Below are 21,445 nucleotides of genomic sequence, written 5' to 3' on the forward strand. Positions count from 1 at the left end.
TAACGAATGATGTTAGTGGTGATGGATGGTGGCACGCTGAGGCCACGAGTGACTATTGTGGATGAAAAGAACGACGGCAAGAGGTGAGGGTTGCTTTGTATTTGCGTTGATGTCAACGCAGATGCAAATGCTGAACGTCCCATTTTATCACTCTATAGTTGTCAAGCGACAAAATGATCACTTGGCATCTGTGTCGGTATTGATGTAAATGTCAAGTAACTTTTTTGTCACTCGATAATTGTGTTGATGCCGTCATGGATACAAAATGACGAAAATACAACTCAACAACTATATTAGTGTTATGTAGATGTAGAGCAATAAAAAGACCATTCGACAACTACATCATCGTCGACGTAGATGCAAAGCAACCATCATCTATTGTTGTCGCTCTTCTCATCCACAAAGCAACCATCATATATTGTTGTCGCTCTTCTTATCCACAATAGTCACATGCAACTTTCAGCAACATCACTATCCATCACAACTAGAATGTTAAAATTATTTTTATTTTTATTTTTATATATTTATTGATAAAATTAATGATGTTAGGATAATGACGTTAGGATAAATGAATAAGAATGTTAATATAATTTTTTAAAATATAAAAATTAAATTATAAAAAATAATTAATTATAGATATAATTTATAATTAATCTCATTATTCTCTCGTCTATTCTACCTTCATAATATCATTTCTTGTCAGGAGAAATGATTTCTTATCAGGACAAATTCATTCGATGCTGACCACGTGCAACGCACATGCATCTCGGCCGTCCGTCCGTCCGTCCGTCGAGGCTTTTTTGCCACGTGCAGCTTCCCAAATCATCTCATATGTGACGTGTACGCACCCACGGGGGACCCCCGATTTGACCCCCTCGTTTCATAGCCACCAGAAATAAAAAGGAGGATTGGAGCGGAGCCCACGGCGGTCGTCGGCGGAGGATGATTCTCCGGTGATCCAGTGGACAGGTAATGAGTAGGTTTTGGCTTTTGGTAATCGATACGGTCTTCCAAGAGATCCTCCCACGCGTCGGATCGACCTGAGGAGGTGGCAATTTAATGCTGGCCGTCAGATGTCGGCGTCTCCATGCAGATGCTGCCGCGCGGGTGGGTCCCGTTTCCCATTTAAGACAGTAGATTGAAAGCGGGCGGGGAGGGGGACACGCTGCGGGTCTTCCGATCGAGAATTGACGGTGATCGACAGGGAGAGCCCACCACGTGGCTCAAGGTGGAAGGTGCCGGGTGAAACTCGGGTAGGAACCCCCCGAGATATATTTCCTTCATGGGATCAGCGGCCGCCGTTCTCTCTTAAATCCCATTGAGATATTTTTCCTCTAAATTCTCGAAAATACATAGCAAAAAGTATGTCTTTTAGAAGATGAATAGCTCGGAATTTATACTGTGGAACTCGGTATAAATTCATATAGTTCTAAGCTTTTTTCCCACCACATGCCACAGGTTTTTAAGATGGTACAAACATACTGGGAAAAACTTGGAAGAAATGGCACCCAAGTTAGAACATCCGAGTGCACAATGCAATACTGCTAAAAACATAAGAGAGAGAGAGAGAGAGAGAGAGAGAGAGAGATGATCAGAATACTCTTTGGTTTCCAGCCCCCAACCATCTCCAATGTGAAGTCCATAGCACAGTCACATGCATTGCCTAGATGATTGTGTAGCTACTAAATAGTTTCTTTCGGTCAGTCTCACCTCGAGAAGGTCAACCTACAAAGGTTTTGATAGTGGAATCAAACTGGAGATTGATAGTGGAACCAAAGAAGAGGAAACTGACTGGAACTCTTCTTTCTCCTGCCGATGAAGACTGCAGTGAAACAGGTCGTCATATTTCGTGCTTGCACTGAACAGTAGTCAGTCACTGAGAAAGAACTACTACTGCTCACTCTTGCATGGCAGATGGGAGGAAGCAGACAGCAGCAGCAGTGCTCTGCAAGGAACTGCAGCTGCAAATCATGGTCTGAAGGCTTGCAGCAACCTCAAAACTATCATGTATTATTATTGTGTGTGTGTGGGTGGGTGTGATCTACAAGGAGGAAGCATCCACTCACAACAACCATTTTTATTGAATGCTGCCAAATTTTAGGCCAGTTTTAGTGGAACTATGGACTCATTCAAATGCTTTACATTCTATGGAGTAGGGTCTAATCGAGGGAGGAAAATGATTGGGACCATTTCTTCCAGAACTGTTCAGAAGCTTAGGTATCCAATAAATCTTCCTCAAAATAATGATATCCAGCTACATAAGTATATGAATCCTCAGCTTAGATCTCTAAAATTGTCCTCCCAGATACTGGCCAATTTGATATTTCATGTTGTCCCCCCTTGCATCATCACTCTTACATGAATCAGCAGAGCTCAAGGAGGTAGATCTTGTTTCTGCTTGCATGAGCTTTTCAGTATGGAACTCTTCTCGCACAAAACCTTTTCAGTGCCTTCTTTATTATTTCTGTTTGACTCCCTTTGTCTGCTTATTATATCGATGTTGAAATGGTGCCTTATCACAAAAGGAACAATGACACATTTGTTGTTAGAGCTTGGACTTACCTTAGCAGGCATTACTTGGTCAATAATGTTCATTGTTTCCATGCTATTGTAGGCCTCCATGACATGTCGATATCATGGTGATCATATAGAGGCTAAGAGATATCTTGATATCGATGGGAGACCAAAATAACATACCTTATTACAAAGGACTGTCACAGTGCATTATGCAAGTATCGATTTTAATATTCGATTAAAACGGAGTTGTGGGTACTCTAATATACGAAAAATTATCGATTGTATTCTTTCGGGGTGAACCTCACAATAATTCTTTGCAAGATTGAGTAGCCTTTGCTTCTTTATTAGACTTCAATTCTCTAATTCTTCAGTCATATTAACATTAAATGAGCTTATAACACAGAGGGTCAAAACCCCAACCAAGAACACAAACCTAATCACTTACTAGCATTAGCCTTATCCTCCAGAGCAAGGTTGCCATCATCTTGTTGGTTGAAACCTGTCAAGTCAGATAGCTACATGTCATCTACTGTTTTCTCTTGATTTATATGGCTGCTATTTCAATCAGATTTCTTTTGTGATCATCACCATAAGATTACAACATTTAATTCAACATTTCATGTCTGGAATCTCTTCTCACCCTAGCTAGGAGTAGTGACTGAACAAAACTCTAGGAAACAGAGAGGCGCCTGCGTTCTCCATCACTCCCACCATCTCATTCAAGTCCATCAATTCAGCTAAATAACAGGGCACAGATATTTCAATACGATCAGAAACCAGCTCGTGACATAGCCTGCTCCATCTGCTAACAGTTGCAGAAATCAAAGACTCTGTTCCCCTCAGTGTTTGCTCTGCTCTGGTGAGATCAGACTCACAGGAAGTGGGCAGCAGCAGCAGCAGCAGAGTAATAGAAGAGGACTTGGAACAATAAAAAAGGCAAAGTAACTCAACAATCCAACTGTACATGAGCTGTGGCAAATTACACCACCTATTTTAAGGCTATAAATCAAGCAACTGGAAGCAAGAAACGGGACTAAACCCTAATTTCTAGTGTATTAATTGCTAAGCAGATCTGATGGTGGTGAATGTGAAGCTCGTTGCTGTTGATGCTTTCTGGTTTCCTTGACAGGTGAGTCCACAGAGGCCGCAATAGGTGGCGGTGGTTGTGCAGTAACATTGCCACTTGAAGAGTCTTCCCCTTGCTTCAATGACGGAATTGGTAGCTCCGTGAGCATCTGCACCACTTCCCTCATCGTCGGCCGCCCCACGCTCTGCTCCTCCACGCAGAGCATCGCGACGTAGAACACATGCATCACCTCGTGGATGGGCGCAGTCGGAAGCCTTGGGTCCAAGATCTTGGCCACATTCTCTTTGTCGGAGCCCGTCATCTTCCTTACCCATTGCACGATGTCGACGCCATCACCGAATTCACCGACCGGCTTCCTACCGGTCACCAGCTCCAGGAGCACCACGCCAAAGCTGTACACATCGCTCTTCTCGTCCACCTTGAGGGTGTAAGCATACTCTGCCGACAAGAAAAACACTCCATGATGAGACACAAAGCCGGTCATTTGAAAGAAGTAGACTTCAAATTGAACTGAAGAATCTCATGTGACCCAACTACAGAGAGAATTAGATACCGAGATCTAATTAGTCCCAGAAACTGAATCGAATCCAAGTAACAACAGCAGCATAGATACACCTAATCAGGCAAAGAACTGGAGCATGATGAAGCTTCAAAGGACCATAAAGGTAGCACATTTACGAGAAGAAAGTGTAATGAAGGAAGGCAATTGATTGAATGGCAGAGAAAGGAAGGAAACCTGGAGCGATGTAACCATAAGAACCGGCGATGGCGGACATGCACTCGGAAGTGCCCGAGTCCTGTAAGAACTTGGCGAGTCCGAAATCAGCCACGTGAGCTTCGAAGTCGGAATCCAAGAGGATGTTGTTGGACTTGACATCTCGATGAAGGATCAGCGGCGAGCAATCATGGTGGAGGTAGCAGAGACCCTTGGCCGCCTCCACCGCGATCTTGGACCTCGTGAGCCAGTGCAGATGCCCGCCCTTCTTCCCGTGGAGCACCTCGCCGAGGCTCCCGTTGGGCATGTACTCGTACACCAGGAGATTGGTCTCGTGGTTGGAGCAGAAACCCAGCAGCCTCACGATGTGCCGGTGGCGGATCCTCCCCAGAGTCTGTATCTCCGCGCTGAACCCGTGGTCGTGCGGCGATCCCCGGCTCATCGCCGGAAGCCTCTTGACGGCAACCTGTTCGCCGTCGGGCATGACACCTTTGAAGACTATCCCGGCCCCTCCTTTTCCTATGATGTTCTCCTCCTTCAGGCAATTTAGCACGTCGTCGCACGTGAAGTCCAGCCGCTGGAACGCGGTGAGCCTCCACGCACGGGCCTCGCTGGCCCTCTTCAAGGACCGAGCTTTGATGATGGCGGCAACGGCGAAGGCGATGGAACAGATGAGAAGGCCGACGACGAGCAAGAGCTTGAAGGAGGCCGAGAGGGCGCCTTTGGCGCGGGAGGGACGGGATTCGTTGGACATCCCAGGCCGGCACGGGCCGAGATAAGGGCCGCAGAGGTCCGGGTTGCCCACGAAGGACGTGGCGTTGAAGTAGCTAAACTGACCGGTGCTCGGGACGAGGCCGGAGAGGTTGTTGTAGGAGAAATCCACCGCCGTCAGGCTCTGCATTGTCGAGATGGCCGACGGAATTTGGCCCTCGAGGTGATTCCTCGACAGGTTGAGGTAATTCAAGATCCGCAGCGCTGCTATATCCGAGGGAACATTGCCAGAAATTTCGTTCCTGCTGAGATCGACAAACGTCAGCAGCTTGCACTTGCTGATCTCCGGAGTGATCGGGCCGGAGAACCGATTGCCGCTGAAGTCCAACTTGGAGAGCTGCTGCAACCTCCGCACCTCCGGTGGGATGCTGCCGGAAAACGAGTTCTGGCTCAGCAATAGCTTCTGAAGGCCGGAAAAGTTTCCGATGGACGGAGGCAGAGGGCCGACGAGCCGGTTGTTCGAGAGGCAAATCTGTCCGAGACTGGGAGAGATGGAAGAGTCACCGGTGTCCGGGAATCCGCCGGTGAGGAGATTGTCCTGGAACTCCACCTGAGACAGATTGGGCAAGCTAAAGAGGCCATGCGGAATGCTTCCATTGAGGTAGTTGTCCCCCATTCTTATGCGGCTCAAGGATTCGCAGCGGCCGAGTGACTCCGGTATGGAGCCGAAGAGGAAGTTGCCGAGAGCGATCAAAGTTTCGAGCTTGTTACCGTAACAGAGGTCCGGGGGGAGGGACCCCGTGAGCTTGTTTGACGAAAGGTCGAGGAGCTGAAGCTGGCCGTTGGTACCGAGTCGGCGAGGGATGCTGCCAGTGAAGTTGTTCTCCCACATCTGGAGCACCTCGAGCTCGGGGAGGTCGCCAACGAACTCTGGGATGGTGCCGAATAGCTTGTTGCGGAAGAGGTTGAGCAGGGTGAGGTTGCTGAGCCCGGAGAAGCTCGGGGGAATCTGGCCGGTGAGGGCATTGTTCGAGAGGTCCATGGACTTGAGGCTACGGAGGCGGCCGAGCTCAGGTGGGATCTCCCCGGCGAGGCCATTCACCTGGAGGAAGAGGGTGTCGAGGTTCCGAAGGTTTCCCATCTCGGACGGGATGCGGCCAGAAAGGCCGCAGTTGGCGGCGTCGAGGCGGAGCAGGGCGGAGAGGTTGCCGATCTCCGGCGGGACGCCGCCATCGTAGCTGTTGAAGTAGCCGATGTAGAGCTCGCGGAGCGCGGAGAGGTTGCCGATCTCTCGGGGGATGGGGCCGCTGAGCTCGTTGCCGGATATGGCGAGGTACTCGAGGAACTGCCAGTGGCCGTACTCCGGGGGGATGGAGCCGGAGAAGAAGTTGCCGCTGAGGTGGAGGTGGCGGAGAAGGGTCATGGCCGCCACCTCCCGGGGGAGGGGCCCGGTGAGGTTGTTGTTGTAGAGGTCGAGGAGGCGGAGGTCGGCGAGGCGGGCCAGGGCGGCAGGGAAGGAGCCATTGAGGAGGTTGTTGGAGAGGTTGAGGTGGCGAAGGGCAGGAAGGAGGGCCAACTCCGGGGGGATGGGACCGGAAAGGAAGTTGGCGGCGACGGAGAGGCGGAGCAGGGAGCGGAGGCGTCCGACAGCGGGGGGTAGGGGGCCGGAGAGATTGCGTCCAGAGAGGTCGAGGGCGACGACGGCGCTGCTGCTGCCGCAGGTGACGCCTGGCCAGGAACAGTGGTCGGTGGCAGCGTCCCAGGCGGCGAGGGCGGCGCCAGGGTTGGAGAGCTCGGACTTAAGGGAGAGGAGGGCCCGGTGCTCCTCCGCGTAGCCGGCGCTGGCGGCCGCCGCAGAGGACGGGCTGAGGAGGGACAGGAAGAGGAGGTGATAGAACAATAGCATGCCTTCGTTGTGAACTAAACTACAAACTCTCAATGACTGATATATATATATATATATATATATATATATATATATATATATATATATATATATATATATATATATATATATATATATATATATATATATATATATATATATATATAAGACTTCTCGTTTTCAATGTTAAAATGTTAAAAATATTATAGATATTCATATCATTATTAATTCACACGTATTGGTAGCTGTTGTTGGCTTGAAATTTTTTAGGACGTCAAATGGAGAGATATATATAAATGATATTTTAGATGATGGATGATTTACGAAATTTTTACAGAAATTTATTTCCAAAATTTTCAAGGATGAATGTGTAAGACGGTGTTATTTGGCATACTAAATCCTATCAGCTTCGAATTCAATCGATCATATTTACATATCAATTTTTTTTAAGTCCCATGCCAAGTTGGATGATCTGATTCAGATTAATCTATGTCATTTATTGTTTAAACAATAATTTATGATTTAGTTTAATAATTTATCTTATTTAGTGTTAGAAAAAATATCGTAAACGTTTTGGTCAGTCTGATATGATTCGAACCAATATGCATAGGATTGTTTAAAGTATCTTCAAGATAGAAACGTCGTGCTCTCGAGGTATTACCTATACAAAAACTAAGATTAAGCGAGTTCTTCCGACCTGACCCATCTGAGGCTCAAGTGAGTAATATGAAGTATATGAGTGAATGTAAATAATTCAGAAAAATTCTCTATTTTTTTATGTTAAATATAAGCTTTTATACTTAGTCCATAAAGCAAACTATGATTGTTTTTTTCCTCATAAATGACAAGAAGGAAGCTTGTGGTTATCTTTCTCATCATTAATGATGAGAAAAAAGCTTGTAATTATCTTTCTTATTATAAATGATAAGAATTAAGCTTCGTCTTATCTTTTCTCGTTAGGTGTCATATAAAAATGATGTGTCAGATGATTAGTCATCATTATATCCTCTTATTTCTCCCCCCCCCCACCCTGAAGGCATGCTTCGGGGCTCTTTCAAAAGGGACTCGAAGTGTGATGTTTAATTCATCTGATACATGAGTGTTCAGGATTTTCTCTTCCAAGTCGAGTTTTACCAATGCACATGTCTCGGGCACACTTTATTTTGTGCCTCCGTCATGGCGAAGTTTTCTTCACGTGGGTTAGGTTTTCCTGACTCGTATGCCTTAAACACATTTTACCTTATGTCACCGCTATGATAATTTTTTCTTCATGCGGATCAAGTTTTTTTGACTCATGCATTTTAGGCATTTGTTACCTTAAGTCTCCACCGTGATAGATTTCTTTTTCATGTATGTCGGGTTTTCCTGACTTACACGCCTCGGATACATTTGGCCTTGCACCTCCGTTATAGCAGATTTCTCTTCATATAGGTCATGTTTTCCTGACTCACATATCTTGGGCACATTTGGCCTTGCACCTTCGTTATGGCATATTTACCTTAGCACGGGTCGGGTTTTTCAACTCACACGCCTTGAGTACATTTGGTTCTACGCCTCTACCATGGCGAATATATTTTGGAGGGTTAGGCTTTTTGACTCACATGCCTCGAGTATATTTGGTCATACACCTTTACTATAGAGGATCTACCTTAGTGCAGGTCGAGTTTCTTGACTTACACGCATCGGGCACATCCATCCGTACACTTCCATCATAGCGAATTTCTCTTTAAGTGGGTCAAATTTTTCTGACTCATGCATCTCAAGTTCATTTGGCCTTGCACCTATACCATAATGAATTTCTCTTCATATGGGTCAGGTTTTCCCAATACACGTGTTTTGGGTGCATTTGACATTACACATATGTTGTAGCAAATTTCTCTTCACACGGGTCGAATTTTCCCAACTCGCGCATTTCAGGCGTATTTAGTCTTACACCTCTGTTGTAGTATATTTCTAATCACGCGAGTCGGGTTTTTCCGACTCACATGTCTCGAGCACATTTGGTCTTGCACCTCCATCATAGTATATATTTTTTTCATACGGGCCATTTTTTCCTGACTCACGTGTCTCAGGTGCATTTGGTATTGCACCTCCATCGTAGCGAATTTCTCTTCATGTAAGTTAGGTTTTTTTGACTGATGCATCTCAAGCGTATTTGGCCTTGCACTTATACCATAATGGATTTTCCTTTACATAGGTCGAGTTTTCTCAACTCATGCATCTCAAGTGTATTTGGCCTTACACCTCCACCATAGTAGATTTCTCTTTACGTGGGTTAGATTTTCCTGACTCACACATCTCGAGCATATTTGGCCTTGCGCCTCTGCTATGACAAATTTACCTCGGCGCAGGTCAGGTTCTCAACTCACACGCCTCGGGCACATTTGGCTTTGCACCTCCATCGTAGCGGATTTCTCTTTACGCGGGTTGGGTTTTTTTGACTTATGTATCTCGAGCCCATTTAGTCTTGCGCCTCTACCATAACAGATTTCTTTTCATATGGGTTGAATTTTCATAACTCACGTGTCTCAAATGCATTTGGCCTCATGCCTCCGTCGTAGTGAATTTTTCTTCATGCAGATCGGGTTTTCCTAACTCCCTCATCTCGGGTGCATTTGATCTTTCGCCTCCGCCATGGTGGATTTACCTTAGTATGGATTGGTCTTTTTTAACTCACACACCTTTAGTATATTTGGCCCTATGCTTTTGTTATAGTATATATGCCTTGGTGTAGGTCGGGTTTCTCGACTCACAAGTACATTTGGCCCTACACCTCCACCATGGTGAAGTTTAAGTCCTCTCTTCACGGTGGCGGATTTTGAATCTTTCTGTTGTGGTAGGTTTCAGGTTCTCTCTCCACAATGATGGATTTCTCTTCACATGGGTCGGGTTTTCTTGATTTACACATCTCGGTACATTTGACCTTGCATCTTTACAATAGTAGATTTCTCTTCATGCAGGTCAGGTTTTTTCTAACTCATATGCATTTGTCGTATCGAATTTCTTTTTATGCAAGTTGGGTTTCCTAATTCATGCATCTCAGATACATTTGGCTTTGCACCTATACCATAGCAGATTCTCTTTATGCAGGTAAGGTTTTCTCAACTCATGCATCTTGGGTGCATTTGATCTTGCACATTTGTTGTTGTGGATTTTTATTTATGCGGGTTGGGTTTTCTCAGTTCACATATATTGAGCGTATTTGGCTTTGCATATCTGTATACTGGAGGTCTAATTTTCCTGACTCATGCATCTCGAGTGCATTTGGCCTTACGCCTCTACCATAGTGGATTTTTTTTAATACAGGTCAGGTTTTTCTAACTCATGCATTTTGGGTATATTTGGTTTTACACCTCTACTGTAGTAGATTTCTCTTCACACGAGTCAGTTTTTTTGACTTACACGTCTTAGGCACATTTGACCTTGCACCTTTACTATAGCAAAATTTTCTTCACACAAGTTAGGTTTTCCTAACTCATGTGTCTCGGGCGCATTTAGCATTGTGCTTCCATCATACCATATTTCTCTTCATGTGGGTTATGTTCTCTCAACTTATACATCTTAGGTATATTTAGCCTTGCACTTCTATTGTGGTAGATTTACTTTAGTGTAGGTTGGGTTTCTCAACTTAAACATATCGGGCACATTTGGCCTTATACCTCTGTCATGACAGATATATCATAGTATGGATCAGGTTTCTTGACTAACGCGCTTCAAGCATATTTAGCCCTATAGCTCCATCGTGATGAATTTCAAGTCCTCTCTCCACTATAATGAATTTTGGATCTTCTTATCTTAGCAAGCTTCAAATTCTTCCTTCGTCATGGCGGGTTTCAAGTCCTCTCTTCGCTGTGGTAGACTTTAAGTTTTCACTTCGTCGTGAAAGATTTCAAGTCCTCGTCCACCATGACAAGCCTCAAACCTTCTTGCGACAGTAAGCCTCTTGGGATTTGCTCCCAAAGGAATAATTATTTTGATCATAGGAGGAGAGAGACCAGTCTCCTCCTTATAAATCCCCTCCTCCTATAGGGTTGGGATTCATTCCTCTAGGGTCCAGAGTCTTCGAAGCCTCAAGAGTTCTCGGCCTCACCACTAGGGACTCCTTAGGAACGTCTACCCTCTTACCTTGGATCTCGGTAAGACGAGTCGATCTTTGAGTCCTTTATCCCAACATCAATTCTGCTCTTTTGTCTCAGATCAGAATGTCTCTCCTCTCTTATATAAGTTCTTCCCGGTCCTCTAGTTATTAATAGATCAAGGTTTGTGCTCCATCTTCGAATAGTCTAAGGGCAAAGAAAGTCAAGTCCTCTTCATTGGAAGGGGCCTCTCCTATGAACTCGAGAATTTTTTGGGGCTTAGAGTCCATGAGGAGTTCTTATAACTGTGATTTGATTGTAAGCACACCTCTTTTGGATCGCCTGAGAACTAAGTATTTTATCTCCATAAAGTTCAACCTACAAGTTCCCCAACCCAGTCAATACCCTTTCGATCCTATCCTAGGGGTTTTCTGCTTTTTTTTTAACATCATTGAGGTAGGCCTTCATCTTTCTTTTTCACCTAATGTTAGTGTCCTGCCTTCAATGGTGGGAAATATCGCCTTCCCAATTGACATCCAACTCATGGCACTATCTAATATTGTTTATCGGGGAATATCGACATGTCAATATTACTTCAACCTGCATTCTTATTGTCACTTATTTTCGATTGTGTAATGGGAGAAGTAACTATTACTTAGTCGCTCGAGGGGCTTCAAGGCCAATGGTGCCCCTTCCAACAATAAGGGTTGGAAGAAACGTTTCTTCCTCATGAGTTCAAGTTAAGATTAGGGGTTCAACCTTAACTAGTCGGCACATTATATTGATAACACCCCTCCCTTCCAATCGAATAAGGAAGGAAGTAGATTAAGTACTTCGATTGAGATATATATTTTTTTTCCTTCGAGGTAGTCTGAAAGATGAATAAGAAGTGGTTGATCGATACGGGTCTCAGCCTAGCTCCTTGGGGTATGACCTGAACTTTCTCTTACTTTACTTGACCTTTCTTTTTAATATTTGACTTTATAATTTGGATATGTTACATGCATGAATCTGCATGCCTTAAAAAAGGAAGGAGCCTGGCTCTTTGTTAGGTGTGGCAGAGCCCATTCGATTTCAATGATCGCTCACGAGTCATCAATAGATACATTGGATATGCATTGGTCTAAATGTAATGGCAATAACGACCAACCAAAAATGAAATATAAGATTATAGAGAAGAAGACCCCATGCCCTCAAAGGGATGACATGCCTGAAGAGTTAGCTTAGGAAATGGTGCCTCACTTAACTATAGTGCCAGCACCTCTAGGAGGTCAAAGTTTCAAGTCAACCTTGGGAAAAAATTGGGGCAAGCTATGGTTAATGCTAGACCTATGCAAGGGGAAGCCCTTGTTGGTTACAGGTGCCCTACAAGCTAATCACGTGAGTGATGACATATGTGATGTGTTATATGATCTCTTTTAGTTATTATTATTATGATATTTTTAACTTTATATTATATGATAAATATATATTATGATGTCCCTAGACCTATGCAATGAGAATTGGATCATGATGAGATCATAATAATGAGATCAATTCACCTTTAAATATAAATCATTAAATATTCTCGATCATTGGTTACTTGAGAGGGTTATCGAGATAACCGAACTGGTATGCTATATACCCGTCTATATGATGGAGGTAGTTGATCTCATAATTGCTTGTATGGGAATACTAGGGATATGGTATAATGCTCATTAAAAAATGAGTTCATTGAATGATCCGCTTACGAAATGCTAGATGGATAATAATACCTCATCGTAATGAATCCGATAAGTATGAGATTTGAATTGAGAGATGAGTTCTTTGAGAGAATTCAATGAGAGTAAGACTCGGATGGATTACATATAGGCCTGATATCACAATATCTGGTATACAATCTCTGAGATATTAAATGGATGAGGAACTATAGATATATAATAACTAAGGGTAGACAGGTCCAATGGATTAGATCCCCTTGTATCGTCTAGAGATTATGACGTAGTGGCCTGGTACGTCCATAATCGATGAGTTGAGTAAATTATTATGTGAATAACAATTCACTAAGTTAGAAAGAGTTTTGATAGGTGCAACTCACTGTCAGCTCAGTATTGGGCCTAGAGGGTCACATATATATAGTGGATAACGTGACGAATAAAGGATTTGATATGAGATATCCAATAAGCTCATGTTTTAATGAATCCTTGGGAGAGACTCAATAGGGCATATAATAGTTATTGGATGAAGATCCAATATCCAATAAGAATGATCCGTTATGGTTAATTAAAGGAGGCTCTCTATAAATAGGAGTTGGGACTAAAAGGGTCATAGGCTAAACCTCTATTACTGCCTGACTCCTCATCTCCTCCCCCATTCTTTTTGCAACTGGCTGCCCCCTCTCTAGTGTGAGAGGATAACAAGAGGGACTGATCCCTCTTTATATGCTACTGCGTGGTGGTGCATGATCGTGAGGAAAGAACGTGCTGCATGAGGAGGTGCGTCTTTACTGCGTCTATCATGTGGATCACTGCTAGAGAGGAGTTTGCTAGAGGTCATTCATTTATAGACTATGATCTGCAATCTTAAGAGATATACTAGTTTCTCTAGGTGAGAACATCTCACACCCCTTACACGGTTTTGTCGATTTGAGTTTTACGCTCCTGATCTTCGCACGATGATTCAATATGATTATTTTGGGAAATCAGTTTTTATTTTTACTTTTTCGATGTGCATGTAATGCTCCCCAAGGTTTCTCAACAGCCCCTACCCTTCACACTTTGCAAATGGTTGACCTGTTAGGCCTGACCCCGGAGACATTGTTGTAGCCCTAGTTGGAAGGTTTGAGGGAGATGCAAAAGGTGTAGGGTAAAGGTTTGGCTATAGGATAGTATTGTCCTAAGTACTTATGCGTAGGGATGGCGAAGCAACTCTACTACTCCCCTTAAAGCTCCTGATTGACACTTACTATAGAAATGAAGTGGTGGTATGTTAGGCTGCTACCAGCTTTTTTGGCTTCACTTCGTCAACTTGTTCATTTTCAATTTGCAGCATGACCACTATGTGATAGCTTTCATTGATCATGTTTGAGATGCTGGCATCAGCATTCACTAGTAGTCTACTATGGTTGACAATACTCGGGAGGTCAATGAGCTGCAGAAAAGGGGAGCCTTTACTATCATCGAGGTGAAGGCTTGGGCAATCAAACTAATACATTAATTAGATGACACTGAGCAATGCTGGCTGGCCTCACCAAGCAATTGAAGGAGGTCTAAGGCCACAATTGTGCGATGGAGGATGAGCTTTTATGGCTTACCCGAGAGTTGGACATGGTAAATGCATGCAACTTAGAGCTCACTTGGGAGTTATACACGATTAAGATGCATAGCTCGGAGCACATCAAGGAGATTATGAGGCTATTGAGGAGGCTTACAAGCTAAAGGAAGCAATAAAGGGTGAGCAAAGCCGCATACTAGAGTACCTAGAGGAAGCTGTCACTAATTATAAGGGGTCCATGAGATTTTAGAAGGGTCTGGAGAGGGTGTAATGGGTTTCATACTAGTTTGGGTTTAGTAGTGATCCACATGATGGATGAAGCAACGACACACCTCCTCTCATGACTCGTTCTTTCCTCGCCTTCGCACACCACTACCCAATAATAAAATCAAGAATGAGTCGGTCCTTCTTGTTGTTCTCATGCCCTAAACTAGAGCTAATGGCAAGGGAGGAAAAAGAGGGAGGAGAATAAGAGATAAGCAATCAAAGGAGTTTAGCTTATTACCCTTTGGTACCTCTCCTATTTATAGAGAGTCCTCTCAATTTAACTTTAATAGATCCTGCCCTATTGGGTATTAGATCTTCATCCAATAACCTTAGCATATTGGATACTAGATTTTCATCCAATTATCCCTAGCTTAATGAAAATTATATCTCTATCCAAATATCCACTCTAAGCTCTTATTGGGTTTCACCCAATGGATTCAATAAAACATAGGTTTATTATATATTACATATCTAATCTTCTATTTATTGTGTTATTCACCATGTGTGTATGATCCTTTAAGCTCAATATCGAGCTGGCCATGAGTTACAATTGTTAGAACTCCTTCTGACTTAGTAAATTATTATCTCTATAATAATTTATTTAACTTATTGACTATGGATGTACTAGGCCACTATGTCATAGTCCCCAAAAAGGTACAAGGGAATCAAATCTATTGGACCTATTTGCCCTCAATTATTGTGTATTTATAGTCTCGCATCCATCTAATTTTTTAAAGATCATATAGCGAGCATGGCGCTGTCAAGCTCACACGAATCAGATTCTTCCAAAGAACTTCTCTCTCAATTCAAATCTTATGCTTATCGGATTCATTATGATTCGATCGACCTTAGCCAAAGATTTGCCTGAGTGAGAACACATGAGATATTTCTTTTATAATACCAAGAGTGGATGATCATCTATTGACACTCAATTGCTCTCATAAGGTTGGTTTAATTCTTGATGATCAATTATGCTAGATCTGAAACTTCCAAACCTATAAGTCTGGTATCAAAGAGTGAGGTACTCATATAGGGCATCATTTGTATCTCAAGTCTAAGGACTAGATACACAACTAGGACTAGATATAATACTAGGACTATGAAATTGCTGTATGACGATGAGGTATCATTAGCCAACAAGCATTCTATAAGCGGATTATTTAATGAACTCATTTTTTAATGAGCACATGCACTATATCTTTAGTGTCCCTATATGAGTAGCTATGAGATCAGCTACCTCCATCATTTAGATGGGTATATAGCACACCGATCTTTTTTATTATCTCTATGTTCCTCTTGAATAAGTTATGACTAGGAATATTTAGAGTTTATGTTTATAAGAAAATTGGTCTTATTATCATGATCTAATTCCCACTACATAGATCTAAGGACATCATAATATATATTTATCAAATAATATAAAATAAAAAATATCATAATAATAATAATCAATAAGATTATGTAGTATATCACACATGTCATTACTCACGTGACTAGCTTGCAAGGCACCTGTAACTAGCAATATTCAACCTTATTATTAGATATTTTGAATCGAACCATATGGCTTGTTCGTGCACCTACTTGTTCGAACCTTTCCAGATAAATCCAACACCACCCCTTTTTAATGTGATGGAACCATCTATGAATAAGGTCAATGCCGAGGAGGTGTGCTCATCAACTTCAACCTTAGGCCAAGAGATCAGCTCCAATATGAAATATGTCAATGCTTGAGCCTTAATGGCAACTCTCAGTATATATAAGATGTCGAACTTGTCCAACTCTATCGTCTATCTCAGCATCTACCCCAAGAAGTCAAATCATGAAAGGATCTACCTAAGTGGTTAGTGATCACCTATATAGGATGCGCTTAGAAATAGGGACAGAGTTTCCTCATCCATGTACACCTCAACGTTCCTTCTGATCTAATACTTGAACATTTTATTAATTATCCTTTGGTATGTTACCCTCATATTTTTCAATCCAAACGACATGACTATAATAATATATGCCTTGGGCTTTGATAAAAAAAAATATGTTACCTGAGGCACCATCATTATTTGATTATATTCCGAAAATATATCCATGAAGATAAGGAGCTCATAACCTAAGGTAGCATCAACTAATTGATCGATCTGAGGAAGAGGATGACTATCATTCGAACATGCTTTGTTAAGATCGATATAATCAACATATATTCTTCAATTGTTATTAGATTTTTTTAACCAATGCAGCCAAGAAACAAAAGATTGAAGCTATCACTTCATCCTGATATGATACGTCTCTTTGTGTTGCTGTTCATAGCATACTCCTAATATAGACTTTGAAGAAGAATGACAGAGAAGACAGGGAACAGACGGAGGACAAAGAATTGGATACCAGGGTTGATAAGGTCTGCAGATGGATTGGCTTGGTGTGTGCGTGTCTTGTGCCCAAAGAACAGGACACAGGACTCCTGCTGCTGCATTCATCCACCACTGCTGAGTTTGGTGAAGCGAATAATTTTGTGTAGGTGGTCTCAGGTTGGGTCCATCACTGCAAACTGAGGTGGTCCAGAATATGAACTGGGCATGTAAGATTTGACCCGAGCTGGACTGCTGAAAATTTTCATGTGGAGCCATCTTAGTGCTTCTCCATTACTCTTCTCTGATATGTGCTACTATGGTGGCAGTGAGATACTGCTGCATGGCAGGAAACATAACCGAGTTAGATTTGATTAATAGAAAAACGAATAAATCAAAATCAGAAGTTGAAAGAATTAGCCTTCTATAAGGATAAGAAGAAGAATGTCTTCTTTCCAACAAGAAAGAAGAAGAGTGACAGAGAGAAGAAAATTCTGAGTTTGACCTCTATTGTCTTGTACATCAGCAAGTCCTACATCAATTTTTCTGCTCTGCTTGATTTGAGTCATAAGGAATACTATTTATTAGTTACTGAAGCCTTATTTTCAGGTGCAAATAGCAACACAATCTAAATTATTTAGGCCACAAGTAATTGCATGTGACAACAATTTAACACCTACTCAATCAGCCCTCACTCTGGCATAGAATCAACACAAGGGATGCTGTACTTCTTAACACTATCACTTCAGCATGCATGAGTTTGAAATGTGATTGCTATTGGCATATGGCATGGTGTGATGAGCTCAGAGGTTTTGGTTTTGGACTTGGTCGAGGCATGCAGGTACGAGGCAGCAGGAGAAGAAATACCATGATCTTGGCGTTTTCTTTGAGAAGGAGAGGCCAATCCTGCAGACTGAGAGGTCACTGACGAGCAAGACGACGAGAAGAAAAAGGCTAAACAAGAGATTACAACCCCCGCCTGCTCCTTCTGCAGCCACGCGCGCCTCCCTCTCTGTCTCTCCCTCTCCTATCTTACCCAGAGGAAATGACGAAAGGTGTTCGACAGGAGCCTCAGACAAGGCGCTGTCCTCTGAGACGAGCAAAAAGCCATCACGAGCTTCTGAACAATCACAAGCCGCCCTATTCAGGTTGCAGAAACAGAGAGAGAGAGAGAGAGAGAGAGAGAGAGAGAGAGAGAGAGAGAGAGAGTATTGATATCAGGGAAAGCGAGATACTGTACTTCCTTGAAGCTTTTCAGCACTGTATAATGATCATTAGTCCGTGTGGTGTTACGGTCTGATGGGTTGTTGCTTACTGTAGTCGAAGACGCTTAATCTCAGCACCAAGATAATGGCAATCGCAAGCCAAGTCGGATGCCACCGACAACGTGGCTGCGCAGTCTGCCTCCCGTCTCCACCATGGCTGACTGCAGCCAAAGTCTTTACTCTTCGAGGAACATTTCCACACGGGACAGTCTGAATAAGGAATATGCACATCATAAAATAAAATAAATAAACAGAAACGTTTCCCATAGCAATTCGGATTTCTTATCTCATCTTAGGAGAGGCATAGATGAAATCAACACGATATAAAGATATCCCAAATATTTTCTACCTTGTCATGCATAATGGACTATATGTTCGGAGGTCAGATATGAGAACCAATCTTTCAATCCAAACCAGCTAAAATTTTCGAACAGAATGAACCAGCAAAAGAACTCTATCTCAAAAGTTCATATTTAGATCCAAGCCAGCAAAAGCGAAGTTTCATATAAAAGTTATTTTCTATCTTCATTTCTTGCATTCTCAGATGGTCGTCCACTTTGGGATCCATTTTCTTCAAATAAATGTACAACACACAAACACCTTGATTGTCGGTGATGGCAAAGAAAGAAAATTAGAATCCCTGTCCTGGAACTCTTGTGCTACCCATTCCCTTTCCCCAAACATATGAGCAACAAGGAAGTACTAAATCAAAGCGTGAAGTACATGGGTGGCGGATGGACTATTTGAGCCTTGGACATGGAAGTATTTCCAGTTTGAAAGCTATCAATAATTGATTCCTGTATTTCAAATGGCTGGATCTCGGCTATCCTCTCCGGAACTACCCTTCCATTATCTTCAACCCTGGCCAACACCTCGAAGTGCATTATAGCCTTCTCAGGCTTTGTTTTCCATGCAGGAAAAACTGACCAATCAACCTCTCCCTCTCTATCAAGAAGCTTCTTCTCTACCGCAAAGCCCATTTTCACATAGGTTTGTGCAGACACCTGTGCCTTGACCAGTCTGAAGGATCCCTCTTCAGACCCCTTTTTCCCTAGTACTGATGCCAATAATTCCTCAAAACCATGAAGGCTTGGATCAGATCCATTAAGCGATGTCAGAGGCCACAACGTGGTCCTACGAGATCCATCAACTTCGTCAGATGGTTCTGGGACGGAACGAGAAGAAAGCTCAACAAGACCAGGTGCAAGACGCTTGAGCTTCAGTTTGTCATTGGGAGATGCCGAAGGGGATGAAGTGAGGGATGTTGGGCCAACTATTCGCAGTGAAAGGAGCGGTTTCTGGTTGCTACGTGAAGCATGGCGGAGGGCTTCAGCTATGGATAGCAGGGCTGATGCCACAGGACGGTTTTTTGGGTGACTGCGGTTGAGGGGAAGGGGAAGATCAATTGGGTGGCGAAGGCTAATGGACTTGGCACCCTTCACTGTCACCGCTGCACCATCCGATAGGATAACCTTCTTCAGTGCACCAGCTTCCACATCATGCTGCATGGTGGTGACAAACAGCAAAGCATGTTATGTCTCTGGGAATATCTACAAGATCATTGAACATGTAAACCACAATGAAAATAAAATGGTCTTAGGAAGTACAGAAAACCCTTTACAGGCTTTGGTCTACCAATCAAATAGTGATGCCAACACATGGCCACCAAACACAAGGAAAAGAAACATACAAGAAGTGTCTGAAGCAGGACAAGACTAGCATACATATAGAGCAATCTAAGTATGCACATTAAAGAAAACCAAGAGCTGATTAAGATATCTGTTATTTTGTGTAAATGTTAGACACAGGTTGTAATTGAAATTCTTGCCATTCGCAATCATGCAGACATGTAAGTATGAACCCATGAGGATATTTAGAGGCAATATCTGTTCAGATCCACTCTGTATCTAAATATAAATTTAACCAGGTTTGAAGAATCCAAATCCAAACTAAAACCCAATAGGTGGCAGGTTCATATCAGAATCTGTACTAAACAACTAGATATACATGTTAATTGTACATGAATACAACCTTTTAATAATAAATTTCAGCTACATTTTAGTTATAGATGGCTTAAGGGACACCCACAGCTTACACAACTTATCAATCAAATACCATAAATAATTATCAGGCTGACGCATTTTTGTTACAATAATCTGACATATATGAACAAAACATACTTAGCATATCATATTACTGCGTTGTACCCATATTGAATAAGCTATCGAACACGAGAAATCCACATGCCACTCAATATCTTTATGGAACTTTCAGGGAATTATACGAATATAATCAGGTTGGAGTCAGGTCCGTGAAGTTATCAAGTTCAATCGACACCCCCAAGGAAAGTAGGTAGATTCTCAGAACCACCGCAACTGCATCAACGAGTTATCTTATGATTTCATAAACTCACGTATCCTAATTATTTAGTAATGAACATAATTCATGATTTCATTGTTTCATCTACCTTTATCAAATGAAAAAAAAAAGCCTATAAACTAAACATTTTCATAATTTCAGCTACAAAGATAATTCCTGAAAAATTGATTAGAAAATATATATTGTCAGGAGAATTTTGATGTGATTAGAAACATCAAAAGATTGAGTTGAAGCGAATCGCGTACCGGCAAAGAGAGCCTCATGTCGTCCCCGTCTTGGATCCACAGCTCCATCGGGCCGGCGAGCTGAAATGGGGGCAAGACTGGTGAAACCCTATCATCTGACCCTCTCCCAATCTCGGCCAACCCCTTCTCCTCCTCCTCTTCCTCCTTTGCCACCCTAAAGATGGGGAGGTCGACGAAGTCCCATCGGCTGACGTCCTCCAACAGCCTTATCGGGATCACCCTCTTTTCCACCTCGACATCGAACTCATACGCCACCGCCTGCCCCACCAGCGCGTCCCGCACGTCGAACCCGGAGACTTTCAGGTCCTCCGACTGGAACCCTAATCCCTTCACGATCAGGTCCCTCAATTCCTTCAATCAAATCATCAGAATTTCTCAATGCCAACATAACATCACAATCAGAAACCAAATTCAGGGAACAAAATCAAAATTTTAGGGAAAGATCCGTTACTGAGATCGCCTTGGGTGCCGCGGAAGTCAAGGTCTCGGAGGAGATTACGGCGCCCGTCGCTCCGATCGCGAAGACGATGAGGCAGATCGCAACGAATCGAGAGTGGATCGCCATGAGCAACCGAAATCGAGGTTTTGATTCTCTTTTCGAGACACTTATATTCTTCCGATGGAATGGATGTAAATAAATGGCGAGATTTTGGGCTCCAAAAAAGGCCACAGGTGTTTCTGGAAGAACAGTTCTTACTTACCACATA

General features: G+C 42.9%; 2 protein-coding genes across 2 annotated transcripts; both read right to left on the reverse strand.

The window, feature by feature from the left end:
• Positions 1–3,459: 3,459 nt before the first annotated feature.
• On the reverse strand, positions 3,460–6,968 carry LOC135672899 (leucine-rich repeat receptor-like serine/threonine-protein kinase BAM1). Its single transcript, XM_065181374.1, has 2 exons — positions 4,341–6,968; positions 3,460–4,042 (listed from the first exon to the last, which is right to left on the reverse strand). The coding sequence occupies exons 1-2, from the start codon at positions 6,934–6,936 to the stop codon at positions 3,573–3,575; spliced, it is 3,066 nt and encodes a 1,021-aa protein (XP_065037446.1). The 5' UTR covers positions 6,937–6,968; the 3' UTR covers positions 3,460–3,572.
• Positions 6,969–18,613: 11,645 nt separating this feature from the next.
• Positions 18,614–21,400, reverse strand: LOC135672902 (protein TUNICAMYCIN INDUCED 1-like). Its single transcript, XM_065181380.1, has 3 exons — positions 21,190–21,400; positions 20,739–21,089; positions 18,614–19,616 (listed from the first exon to the last, which is right to left on the reverse strand). Exons 1-3 carry the CDS (start codon positions 21,301–21,303, stop codon positions 18,822–18,824), a joined length of 1,260 nt encoding a protein of 419 aa, XP_065037452.1. The 5' UTR covers positions 21,304–21,400; the 3' UTR covers positions 18,614–18,821.
• Between the last annotated feature and the right edge of the window lie 45 nt (positions 21,401–21,445).

Source organism: Musa acuminata, chromosome BXJ1-5, assembly GCF_036884655.1.
Source record: "Musa acuminata AAA Group cultivar baxijiao chromosome BXJ1-5, Cavendish_Baxijiao_AAA, whole genome shotgun sequence".
NCBI lineage: Eukaryota > Viridiplantae > Streptophyta > Magnoliopsida > Zingiberales > Musaceae > Musa > Musa acuminata.